Source organism: Musa acuminata, chromosome BXJ1-7 (assembly GCF_036884655.1).
Source record: "Musa acuminata AAA Group cultivar baxijiao chromosome BXJ1-7, Cavendish_Baxijiao_AAA, whole genome shotgun sequence".
In the NCBI taxonomy this organism is placed as follows: Eukaryota; Viridiplantae; Streptophyta; class Magnoliopsida; order Zingiberales; family Musaceae; genus Musa; species Musa acuminata.
The window spans coordinates 2378632-2392183 of record NC_088333.1 but is presented as its reverse complement, the minus strand read 5'-3'; the positions used below and the strand labels follow the sequence as shown (position 1 = coordinate 2392183).

The following is a 13552-nucleotide window of genomic DNA, read 5'->3' as shown; positions in this document are numbered from 1 at the left end:
ATATGTAATTAGATGTTAATTATGTATCTTAGGAGTTTATGTAGAATTAAGAGTCTTAATTAGAAAACCTAACATTGAGATATCAGTTATCTTAGTTGAAAATATATTTTTTATCAACTAAGCTAACACACATTTCTTTTAAAAAAATAAACTATTGTATAGGGTTTCAAACTCTCACCAAACTAATTATATATATATATATATATATATATAATTGATCAAATAAAAATTAAAATTCTCAAAAGAGGGTTCAATATAACACCATTAAACTACTTTTTTAGATATTATATTTTTAGGTGTTGATGACCAGAGTTTTGTTTTTGTCAAAAATTAGAAGTCATCATTGTTGTATTGTTTCTTTACCTATATATTATTCATTCCTGATGTGCATTTTGAGCAAATCATTTCCTAATAGCAAACAATTTACACCAGCGAACACAGATGATGGACTTTCCCAAACTTTGGAATCCTTGTTGAACTGAGCTGAAGACTTCTGCCTGCCTAAGTAGGCTGCAAGAATTCTGGGAAGTATTGGTCTCCTCGCCATTGTTCTTCTTTTGTTCATCACGCATCTTACTTTTTCCTCGACAATGACCTTTGCGGACTGGCTTGTAGCTCAAGACTTTTCCCTGAGAACAACTACTTTAGTGGTACATATACCTTTCGCAGAATCCTCCGACCTCATCACCGAAGAACCTTCTTCCATGATCATTATTACCTCATGCGCAGCTGAGGACCATGCAAATTGCGTTGGTGCAGCTGTCGCAGCGGATGCGATCGAGGGAATAAAGTGTTCCCCAGTCATTCGAGAACAAGTTCTTCCTCATCTCTGTCTACAAAAGGGAACGCCATGGGAGGAGCTCGGCAGCTGGCGTCGATCGAGGACTCCTTGGAGGGGTGGGTGGAAGAGGAGAAGCAACCTCGGAAATGTCGTACAGGAGCCAGCAGCAGCAGCAGAACTACGCGAGGCTGCACGGCGAGGACTACATGAGCTACGTCACCAGGATCGAGAAGACGACGAGCATGGTCGAAGGGCCGCACTTCCCCAACCTTCACGCCATTTACAAGCACAAGGAGGGGAGCGAGGAGGAGGAGAAGTGCCAAGTCGGGCGCTTCGGCAGGGCGGTACACCTGGAGAGGTTCGACGACGGCAAGCGCGCCACCATCAAAGCAACCTGAGAGTACCATGCATGGCTTGGAGATGAAACTATAACGCTCTATGTACTGTTGATATATGCTCCGCTACTTCTCAATAAAGGTTAACTAGCTACTAAAGATCTTATGCTCCATTGACTTTGTGTTTGATTCAGGTTAACTTCTTCTTCTTCTTCTTCTTCTTCTTCTTCTTCTCCTTGTGGCTATTAGTGATGGAATTTACAGAAAATTACATGAAAGATGGCATGAGTGTGTGAGAATTCACAAGCAATAAGTGATAGAATATAAAGAGTGCAGAGAACAACAATTGAGGGCATGCTAAGAACGAGGAACATAGAGTGGTGTGGTGATCGGTGAGGGAGTCTGCAGTAGAGGGATTGGATGAGAGGTATGAAGCAGCATGTATGAAGGAGTGTTCCTCTTCAGCATGAAACAGAGTTGCTGAAGAGGAACACTGCTTCACTGACCAAAGAAAAGGTATTAATTGTCCCAAAGCCAAACAGATATAGCATAACATGTTCATATTAGGGTTAAAAAAAGAATAAAATTATATATATATATATATATATATATATATATATATATATATATTTGAGGTTAAAAAATGAAGTCTTCTCTAATAATATAGGAGAAACTCCTATTTATAGAGTACAGGGGAAAAATATTCATAGAATAAAGAATATTACTCATGTAATTGGCCCAAAATGCTAATTCATATGGAGCTCAAACACAACCTCTTGACATAATCTTCCTCTTTGTCAGATTGTTTTTATTGGTCACCTATTTCACTCAGTTCATGATCATTAGACTATTACATAGATTTCTTTTCTGATCATCCATTATGTATCATTAGAGTATCATATAGATTTCTTTGATATGTTTACATTCTTTAGCCAAGAACTCATCCACAGTATCAAATCTTTCACATCCCCAATTCTGATTTCCTTGGAACATGCTTCAATTATCAATCACCACATACATTGGGTTTGCCCCCATCAAACCAACACCACCAGCATTCTTCAAGGCAAAGTGGCAGACCTCTTTTCCAACCATTTGCTATATTGGCAACATCCAATGTTTACAGGGCATATCGAGAGACTCCCTCCGGCCCCACATGTGGGACCCGGCTAACCATGCCATTCCCCATGTAGCAACACATGCACGCGCGCAGTGTTGACCGCGGGTCGATCTCGTAATTTCGCGACTGTCGGGGGGAAGGGTTTCCCGTTGCCCCCCCGGTTATTTGTGATATAAACACCCCCGTCTTGTCCACTTTGCACCCCTCTGTTCCCGCATCACACTGGGGAGACGGTGAGGGACGAGGGGGCGTGTAATGGTAGGAATAGCGGCGTGAAGGTACGTCAGGATAACGTTACGTTGGTGCGCCGGTACATCGCCACCGCATTAGAACGGCACTGTCTCTCTCGCTTCACTCTGTTCCCCTCTCTTGCGATTGTCGCTTTCCTTCCCTTCCGGCGTAGCGGCCTCCCGTACCGGTTTTTGAGTACGTAGCGGTTTTCTTTAAAGGAGAGAGAGAGAGAGAGAGAGAGAGAGAGGGCGCCTGGGGATCTTAGGCGTCGCGAGGATGGAGGGGGGAGGCCGGGGGAACCCTTTAGATCCGGCGGCTGCGGAGTTCTACCCGGTGGCAGGCCAGTTCGTTCTCGGCCACCCGCAAATTTACTACAGCTACCCTCCTCCCCCTCCGCTGGCGGTCGCGCTTCCGGTGTTCCACCACCAGCAGCCGCAGCAGGTGGAGATGGCAACGGGGACGAGGGCTGTGGCGCTGAGCATGGTGCCCCGGCACGTGGGGGAGGCCGAGGTGAGGGCGGGGATGGAGGCGTTCGGCGGAGTCCGGGCGGTGGAGATGGGCGCGCTGGCTGCGGACGGGGTCGTGACCGTGCACTTCTACGACCTGCGGAGCGCGGAGGCGGCGGTGGCGGAGGTCCGGGAGCAGCACGCGCGGCGGCAAGCCCGGATCGGGTACGGCGGCGCACCCGGGAACTGGGCGCCGCCGTGGCTGTACCGCTCGCCGGAGCTCGGCGGCGGCAGCGGCAGCGGCAGCGGGCTGGGGACGATAGCTGGCTACGCCGTCTGGGCTCAGTTCGCAGCCTCATCGCTCGACGAGCCCAACCAGGGTTCCATCCTCGTCCTCAATTCCGATCCGCGCGTCTCCTTCGCCACTCTCAGAGACATGTTCGAGCCATTCGGTATATATTCATCTCTCCTGCAATCTTCGTTCTCATAGTTTCTTCTTTTCCTCATACTTCTTGTGTCGTTTCAGTTCTCTATATTCCCATCCTCCCAAAGATAGATCGATCGAGGAACAACAAATCGTAATTATATCGCATATTTCACCTGCAATAACTATTGGGCCCGATTTACTTTGTTTCATTGTTGTCGAGTAAGAGACAACGAATTCTATTATGAAGGCATCTGTCGTCCTCAGTTTCATCATTCTTGCCGTATGGCCTTTTGTTCACTCACACATATCGTCGTCTTTCACCTGACAGGAGCTCTCAAAGAGGTGAGGGAGACGCCCTCGAAGCCGCAACACAAGCTCGTGGAGTTCTTCGACACGAGGGACGCAGCTCGCGCTCTCGCCGAGCTCAACGGGAAGGAGATCAATGGCAGGCTGCTGCTGCTGGAGTTTGGTACACCTGGTAGCGGCCAAGTCCGGAGGTCTTACTCTTCTTACTCCAAGCTTTGTTTCTCTTGTTCGTGGATCCTCGACGGATTACCGATGGTGTAAGTTTCGCATGCTACGACAGCAATTACCCGAGGAGGGAAGCCGTGCACGGCCACGGCCTCCGCGGTTCCCCCTTGCCTCCGAGGTTCCTGCGAGGCGGTTCACAGCCCAGCAGATGGTCACAAGCAAGTGGAGCTTCCGCGAGATCATCCTCCTCGTCCTCGCTTCCCGGAGCAAGCGGGGAAGCAAGCCAGGGATCTACGGTGGTGCCAAAGAAGACCAGTACCAATACGGCTCCCGCTGCTGTTACCAGAAGACGCGGAAGTAACAGTAGTGGTGGGAGGAAGGCCAAGAGCAGCGGCAGCTCCAATCGTCCCTCATCGTCATCGTCGCCGCCGCCACCGCAGCAGCAGCAGCAGCAGCAATCGAGCGGCGGCAGCAGGAGGAGTTGGAAGAACCGAAGCAAGAGCGGGAGCACCGAGTCGAGGTTCCTCTTCAAGGAAGTGGAATCGGAGGAATCATCCGAATCCTCTTGTAGGGATTCCAGAACTACAGTCATGATTAAGAACATCCCAAACAAGTACAGGTCCCCCACTCCTCCCCTCCCCACCACCTCAAAGTATCTTATCCAGATGTCGGAGTTTCTACATACATATGATCTCCATTGGTTAATTACATGCATCCTTCACTCGGTTCTATTTCTCTCTCCGGAATGCAGTCAGAAGCTGCTGTTGAACATGCTCGACAACCACTGCATTCAGTGCAACGAGCAGACTGGCGAGGGAGCCGACGAGCCCTACTCCGCCTACGACTTCGTCTACCTACCCATCGACTTCAAGTAAGTTTTTGAATCTAGAGATAGATAGATAGATAGATAGATAGAGAGAGAGAGAGAGAGGAGGTCGTCGCAGATATATATATGCTAAGAGAAAGAGGGAGGAGGAGGGATCACAAGGCAAGACGGGCAGACGAGGGGGATCGCTGCCGGCAGCTGCTGCTGTTTCACGAGCTGGTCTCTCATTCCCGTACGCTGCTGCGTCCAAATGGCTTTAGAGACCCTAATGGCAATGAGATCGCTGGCTGGCACATAAAGACAGATCCCCTCTTTCCTTTCTCTCTCACCGCGATGTCGCCTCCCTCCCGCTGGAGCAAAGATATCATTCACTCACTCCAAGTGTGTGAAACCGTGAAAAGGAGAACGAACCCATCAAACCCTAATCGGCAAGCAAGGCTTGCAGACATCATAGAATATAATCAGAGTCATCCCTCGTGATCATACTTGTGCTTCGACCAGTTGATGAGACACAACAGAAGGGTTTCAGAGATATTTCTGATTAAGGCCTTTTTGTTTTTTTCTCTTCTTTTACTTTTCTCTCATCAGAATCCAAAGTGGGAAAAGCAGCAGAAAAATTATTAGAAAGCTAATTGTCGTTTGGAATAGTGTTTGTGTAGTAGTAGTAGTCATTGGATTGACTCGTGGCTTGTTGACGTTGTGAAGCAACAAGTGCAACGTTGGGTACGGGTTCGTGAACTTGACGTCGCCGGAGGCCGCGTTCAGGCTCTACAAAGCCTTCCACCAACAGCCGTGGGAGGTCTTCAACTCCCGCAAGATCTGCCAAGTCACCTACGCACGGTTGCAGGTTGCTACAGGTCTCTCTCGTGTTCGTCATTGTCTTCTACTGTTACCTACCTGAATTCTCTTTCAAGGGATTGGAGGCGCTCAAGGAGCACTTCAGGAAGTCCAAGTTCGCGTGCGACAACGACGAGTACATGCCCGTGGTCTTCTCTCCGCCCCGCGACGGGAGGCAGCTCTCGGAACCTGTCCCGGTCGTCGCCGTCGGCAGCGAGCAGCGCCTCGAGGACCTTTCCTGGACGCACTGCCAAGGCACCGACCTCGCCGACGCGTCGCAGCAGGTAGCCGACAGCGGCGGAGCGTCCTCCACCACCACCTCGACCCACGCGCCATCCGACAACGCCGACGGCGGCGATGATGATGATGATGACGACGATGTGGTCGGCAGCGGCGGCGCTGAAGAGACCAGCGTAGGGCTGAGCGAAGCTGTGCTGCACCTATCCTTCAACTAAATGATCGACTTCAGAGCACTGTGTACCGGTCGAGTCGATACATCCCATCTCACGCCAGGCGCCCATAGACATCTTTCTCCGGCCTCTTTTCTTGGATAATTTAAGCTTGCAATGACAGCATCCGAGTGTCTTCAGAATACGGTGGTCAAATTATGGTTGTTGATGATGATATTGTTCTTCACATAAATCATTATTTTATGCTATATATATATATATATATATAGTAGAAGAAAAAGAAGATAAATGTTTTGACTACATTCTCCACAAGGAGAAGAAGCGGTTCTAATTAATGCAAAGGGTGTCACCACCGGTCGTAGTCTGCTCTTGGGAAGACCTATGGAGCCGACGTGGTTGGAATCACAGGCGAGGCGGCAGGCACCTTTACGATGATGGACGATACATTACGTATCAGGGCTGGAACGCCAGCACTCCCACCTTATCATTCCTCCAACATAATTGGCCGGCGGACGGTGTGATGGGGCGCAGTCCTTGTCCATCGTTCCATCACTGTGTGCAGCTGTACGTTGCCGCCCTTTTACTGTCGTCGCTGATACGAAGAATACCGTTCTACGAATAGCAGCAGAGAGAGGCGATGTGAGGGGGCGTCGCATTGTCCGGGTATTGGGATGTTCTGCATGCAAAGGGAGGGAAGGGGCGGGCGTGGGACGACGTTTTTGAGGGAAGACGAAACGCCAAGGGGAGAGAAGACGAAGGGGAAAGGGACAGGGAGGGATCGGACATCGAGGCAGCCAGGGTGGGGTTGTCAGAATCCAAGTGCCCGACAGGTAGACGCGTCGAACACGTAGGCCGATATCCCCCATGACGTGTCCTTCCCCGTCCCCACCCCCGGTCAGCGCCATTGACCGACGCTTCACGGCTCGAGCCAACTATTACGCAATTGCAGTTATATTAGTTATTAAATTGATGGATGTTAATTTCGGTCTTTATTGATATATTCGAGTAGGTTAATGTATTATTGTATAAAGTGATAATTCTCATATTCGAACCTAAAATATCTAATAATTATATATATATATATATATATATATATATACAATTTTGATCGATTAGTATATTATTGTATAAATAATAAATCTTTAGCAAATCATTTAATATAATATTTTTTAAAATTTGTTAAAATATACATGAGATAAAATATTAATTTAATTTAATTTTTTAAAATTATTAAGATAGACACTATAAATTTATTTAAAAATAAGAATTCAAATATGTTCTCTTATTAATTTAGGGATAAGAATATGAAGTTACAATATTTTTATGTATTCATCAAAATATTATAAGTTCATTCAAAAATATTATAATCGAACGATTAGATCATTCATCATATGCTCTAGTTGTCCTCTTAGGGATCTTTGAAAGACTACAATAAATGAAAAAAGGTAAAAAAAAAAGTTTTTTTCTCGAAAATTCGTCTATATACAGTATAATATAATGTATGTAAGACTATAATATACAGTATGTAAAGAGCAGCTGATGAAGTATGATTTATGTGGCACAACTTTGGTTGAGGCTGCTGCCTACACGCACGCTGCGGTACGGAGGATAAAGCAAAACCTGCAGCGGCAGCAGCACTTGGGGGCAAACACAAAAGGAGTTGGGAGTGTGAGGTGGGCAGTATACGTTCCTGAATGGCTTCTGAAAAGGATTAATCTCATCTCCTGTAGCTTTCGACTGAATCGGAGAAGTACTGACGAGCAGGCAGCCTCCAGATTAAGACCCATCACCCACCCCCCTGCTTCGCTTTTCCAGATCCCCACCATCTTTTTGGGATGCATTCTGCAGAGGGCAACACTTGCTACCATTCACTCCTCAATTCTCTCGTTTCATTTCCCTGTTTTATGATCATTTCATATTGAAATCTAATTAGAGATCTTGAAATATTAAAGAATGAAGGAACAGATCACTGCAAAGCATGCGTGTTTTTCCCAGAGAATAAAGAATGAACAACTCTAACTCATTAGATTTTGTATGTTACTGCAATGAATGTCTATGCCATGGATCAGAAGATGAGAACATGAACAAGTGAGAGTAATATAAATGGTCTCGGAGAGGCCCATGCAAGAACCCATAATGGCGAGAATAATAGAATTTGAGAACAGATTTGAGGTTAGCAAAGCAACTAGTGCTGTTCATGGAAGCAGAGCAGAGAATAATAGAAGTATGCACTAAACAAAGTATAATATGGAGTTGGCAACATCAAGATGAAAGGCTCAATTGCGGGGAGCGATGTTGGATCCCAATGAAATATGCAACAAAAACAATGAGTTTTGGTTTCAGGTCAATGACCGGCAAGGGCTGCACGTCTCAAACACAGCATGGCTTAATCACATTCTTCCAACGGAAGACAAAAGCTTAAGGTCCTTATTTTAGGCATAAACAGGAAGTAGGAACTAAAGAAGTATGCACTCAGTTGTGATTATTATCAGCAAAAAGAAAAGTACCGGGCACCATCTTTGCGACAAAGACTAGTGGCGGCGTATCTGCACATGTTACTGCAGCTGAGGCTTTTTGAGCGAATTGATTTGCTTCGCAGGGTTCAATCCCTTGGGGCAAGCATGCACACAGTTCTGGATATTATGGCAGCGGTATAGCTTGAATTCATCATTTATTGCCTCGAGCCGCTCCTTTGTGTACTGATCCAGACTATCTTGTATCCACCTACTCAACAGAGGAAACAAACTGTTGCGAAAATATCTGTCCATAAATTGAATTAAAGAGAATCCGAGCTCCATAACAAGCAAACATGCAACAGAGGAATGCAAAAAACAAAACAGAAAGAAAATAGGAAGCATTTTCCAAAGAGTTCAACATGAAATGGCAAGGAAAAAATAGCAGAAGAGTCGTACAACGAAGAGATTATATATACCAGTCATGAGGATAGAAATTACCAACATTACATTCTTTTGCTTTCATTTTCCTTCTCTTCCACCTGTTTTCTCAACATATGCTTGTTCGCTCGAACACCATATTGCAATCACTATCAAGTAACAGTAACTAACACCAGAATTTTCAGAAAAGTATCCAGAAAATAGATACAGAAGTTTTAAGGGCTATGTCAGCCAAGCATTATTACATGATGGTCCAACAAAAGCACAAAATATTGGAGATCATATTTTGGCCATGAACATTGCACAAAATTTTACATGTTTAGTTCTGAACAACTTCCGAATGCTATTGTTGTATCTCTACAATCAATAACTCAAGGTCTTTTAGCCACACCCAGGAACTTCTGCGCTGTGACTATAAGCTCAAGGAATTTATACCTTAATAGATATTGTTACAATTTAAAAAATATATATTATACATTAAAAAGTATGCTCAATCTCTAAGTCTTTAGAAAAAACACAATCCCATATGTACATGCACAAACAGCTATCTACTTGTCTGAGTAATTATAGTGAGATGAACCACAATCCAGTAATCCACAAGTATTTTAAGTGGCTCATGCTTTAGATAGAATGTATGAATTAAGCAATCAAAGATATCCGTGTAGAAAGCAAAACCTTGTGTTTTCTCTTTCCATAAGAAACCTACTTGATCCTTAAAATCAGATTGAATATAATGGATATATTTGCAGGTCAGAGATCGTCAACTGCAACTTGGATAAAGTACATATTTTACCTACTTCCCCACAATCCTGAATATGGAATACTTCAGAAAGATGGATTTTGGTATTTAAGTAGGACTCATTTGATCAAGCTGTCTAGACTACATGACAGTGGATCCCAACATGCCAATAAATATTACACAAACTAACTCATAAGCTAATCGACCCATAAATTAGTATCTATCTATTCGCTGAAGTTGCAAAAGTCCATTCACCTTTGCCAAATAATTGGCACCAAAGTTCACGCCATAAAATCTGCTCACAAGTAAAAGTTCACATGGTTATTTTTGTCATTTAAAATGATACGAATGTTGTACACAACTCATTAAATTTGACATAAAGGTACACATGCTAGCATTAGCTTTCTAGGAAGCACACAATGCTTTCCTTACCCCAGCCATATCAGCATACAGAGTCCTAACAAATGGTGGCAGTTACAGAAAATATATCATAGCAGCAAGCAAAGAAGAAAGTCAAGGTGTTTAGGAGTTGCATAATTCTGCATTAAACTTATTTGCCGCACTTCAATACATATCTGATATCAATTTCCTCTCAAATTTTTAGTTAATAATAGTTCTGTCTCAAAATCATTTAGATACATAACAATAGCAGTGACTTACCGTAGCATGTTCAGATTATAAGTAGTTCATCTGGGATGGCAGACAATTTATGAATATTTTTGTAGATATAACTTGTCAACAGATAAACTTGAGATACACAGTAGAACATAGTTGTAAGATGCATGGGAAAGCCCATCACTAACTTAAATTCTACTTGCCTTAAAAAAATGTTTTATAGAGTACCATAACCAAATTGAAAGAATTCATTTTAACAGGTCATTTCTCAGCATCTCTTCCTATAAAAACTGGGTGCATTACAGTTGGATTTTGCGATAAATACTTGCTTTCATATTTATTTTAGTAAATAAAATCATTTTATTCTACTGTTGGAGAATAAAAAAGGGGATTAGGGTTTACACAAAAATCAGTGAGGAAATCAGTTCCCCAGGTCTGGCAAATCTTTCAAGTATGTCTCCTCTCCCTATTTAGCATTATTTAATTCTTATCAAACTCATAAATTGTCTGCCAATGGCTAAAAAGCAGGATCTTAATATGTCATGCTTAGCCAATAAACATGTGGCACAATCATCATTGGAGACATCATCTGGCAAGCCAAGATATTTTATTCCTTGAAACAAAGATTCTGATGAAATATTGTGTAATATAAGGAAACAAGATAACAAGGAGAGAGAAGAAAACTTGATGTCCATAGATAACTTTACTAAAAACCAAGTCTTGTGGAAGCATTTCGCAGGTTTTTTTGTGTCACAGAGACTTAAACAAACATTTTGAAGAATTCAATGATTGTACAAGAATGGAAATAAAATGATAAAAAATACTGAAGATACAAACATGAGAAAGACCTATCTCACTACCTTGGAAATCTTAGTTAACCTAACTTTTCTTAAAGAAAGATCTAAGCAAAAGTTTCTTTGGCAACTTGCTAGTCTTAAGATATTAAGACTATGAATACTGCAAAAAATATGGAAGATATGGTACAACTAAAAGTGAATAGAAGAATACAGAACATTATCACCATAATAATGAGATGCCACTATTATAGATAAAGTAAAATCTATAGATAGATATCCCAATAAATGATAACAATATTAGGAAATTCACATGTGAAGTATGGAATTCATTAACTTTACAGTATTTTCATCCCTAAATCTATGAGCATTAAGAATTACAAATAATTCTACCCCTTAATTTCCTAATGTCATGGAGAGGGTTTTTCCAGCCACAAATATAACCTTCTTAAGCACTTGATACAGGTCTTTCAGATACTCATAAGCACTTACATTTCAAAACAAAAGAAGGGCTTAAAAAAATAATAAAGATGAGAAAATAACCAAACAGTTTCATGGTACACAGTTATCTATCACAAGGTACAACCATACAGACTTCTGCAAATTCTTGCAATGTTACAAGATGAAAATTTAGCATGTGGTTTCCATCTAAACAACTTGAGCCAGATTGTTATCCAAATAAAAATTTTATTTTATCCAAATCACAATATAATAAAACAGAAAATCATGATTCAGTAAATTATATATCAGCAACAGTATGCACTATAAAACAAAAAAATAAACTGGAGAAAAACATAAAGGCCACAACTTTAATAGTTCTTACTTCTTGAGCCCACTTTCCAGCTGAAACATTATAAGAAAAAAATTATCCATCATTCAAATATACCTGAGTACTCTATGATGTCAAAAGAAAAATAACTAAGTAGGTGCATACAAGCAAGTTTCAGTCCTTACAATGAACATGTTGGGGCTAATGATATGATCTTACATAATTTGAACATGATTGCATCAAATTATAGGTATTTTCTTCTCTTTTTTCTGAATATTTCTTGCAAATGCCAGCATATAGTGAGCTTATATTTTGGTTCTATGCGCTTTGATCATTAATATTTTTATACAGTAATGAGAATTAACAACTGCTTCACAAGAAGCTGAGACAATGATCTAAAAACACGAACTGTTCAATCTCCCCCATCATGTTATATATATTAATCATCACCGAAGAAAGAAGGACCATTGCAAGAGACGCATACATATGAAGAAAATTTCTTTGGAATAAAAAACCATATCTCTACATTGATAAATATACGATCGATGATGCAAGGGAAGGTCAAAGGAGAAGCACATACCTATGAGCGTGGAGGAGAGCCGCCGGGCCAAGATATGCCTCGGGGTTCCACCAGTAGCTGGGACACGAGGTGCTGCAGCAAGCGCAGAGGATGCACTCGTGCGTCCCATCCAGCTTTGCCCTGTCCTTGTTGCTCTGCGGGACTTCCTACCCCATCTCCGGCGGTGGGTCCTTCTGCTTGAGCCACGGCTCCACGCTTTTGTACTAGCTGTAGAAGTTGGTCATGTCCACCAACAGATCCTTGACCACGAACATGTGCGGCAACGGCGTGATCATGGCCGCAGCCGCCGACTCTGCGGCCGGGATCTTGGTGAGGCAGGCGAGGCCGTTGTCGCCGTCGATGTTCATGGCGCAGGAGCCGCATATGCCCTCGCGGCAGGAGCGGCGGAAGGTGAGGGACGGGTCCACCTCGCTTTTGATCTTGAGGAGCGCGTCGAGCACCATCGGGCCGCACTCGTTGAGGTCGACCTCGTACTCCTGCATCTGCGGCGATTCCAGCCGGTCGGGGTTCCACCGGTAGATGGAGAAGGTCTTGAGGCGCTTGGGCTCGGCTGATTCTGACAGGGAGGAGTGGGTCGGTGGCGGTGGCGGCGCTAGGTCGGTGATCGGGGAGGAGGCCTCGGCGGAGAAGCACCCTCGCGGTGGCCATCACGGAAGCCAAGACGAGCAGCGGAGACGGCGAGCGGAGGGGCGCACTTTTAACAGCGATCACCATAACACGACGTGTTAATGTTAATTGTCGCGCCAAGTACGACAGTGGAAACAACCTGTGGGCCAGGGAATCGCCCAGAGAAAAAGAGGGCATGTGGATCCTCTCCATGATTCCCTACAAAGCGAACCGATCAAGAACCAACGTGAACCGTCCATTGCCACGGCCTCGGTGGGTCCAGCCATCAGGTTTGAATATGAACGGCCGGATTGTGTTGAGATTCGCACTAATGTTCGAGGGGATCCCAGCCAAACAGAATCAAGATACACCCCTGCATGAATCCGGAAGCGGTAAGGGCCCATCATAACGGGTGTAACGGGGAAACACTACAGGCCGTTAATAACAGTTACAAAGCAATCCGTCATCACTCTCTTTTAAAAATCTGCTGTTAAAAATAAAATGGATTATTTCAAAAGGCTAATAATAAAGAGGGAAAGATTTTGCATGTGACAGTGAGAGTTTTATGCCATAGTGAATATTAAGATCTGTAGTTCGGTATGTTGAAATAAATACTTCGAGCTAATCATACTACGCAAAGGAGACAAAAACATGAGCATATGGAATTTTAATGT

The 13552-nt window shown here is 43.7% G+C and overlaps 1 protein-coding gene and 1 pseudogene across 1 annotated transcript; one reads left to right on the top strand and one right to left on the bottom strand.

Annotated features, from left to right (window-relative positions):
- Positions 1-2740: 2740 nt before the first annotated feature.
- On the top strand, positions 2741-6054 carry LOC135679838 (protein terminal ear1-like). Its single transcript, XM_065193825.1, has 6 exons — positions 2741-3362; positions 3666-3834; positions 3924-4427; positions 4560-4679; positions 5340-5481; positions 5549-6054. The coding sequence occupies exons 1-6, from the start codon at positions 2741-2743 to the stop codon at positions 5924-5926; spliced, it is 1935 nt and encodes a 644-aa protein (XP_065049897.1). The 3' UTR covers positions 5927-6054.
- Positions 6055-7364: 1310 nt separating this feature from the next.
- On the bottom strand, positions 7365-13358 carry LOC103990795 (succinate dehydrogenase [ubiquinone] iron-sulfur subunit 1, mitochondrial-like; annotated as a pseudogene).
- Between the last annotated feature and the right edge of the window lie 194 nt (positions 13359-13552).

Bases quoted from the DNA above. Each gene is read 5' to 3' on its own strand.
- LOC135679838 (XM_065193825.1), top strand. From the start codon at position 2,741: ATGGAGGGGGGAGGCCGGGGGAACCCTTTAGATCCGGCGGCTGCGGAG. The intron at 3,363-3,665 runs GTATATATTCAT...TTCACCTGACAG, and splicing joins AGACATGTTCGAGCCATTCG to GAGCTCTCAAAGAGGTGAGG. The intron at 4,428-4,559 runs GTCCCCCACTCC...TCCGGAATGCAG, and splicing joins AACATCCCAAACAAGTACAG to TCAGAAGCTGCTGTTGAACA.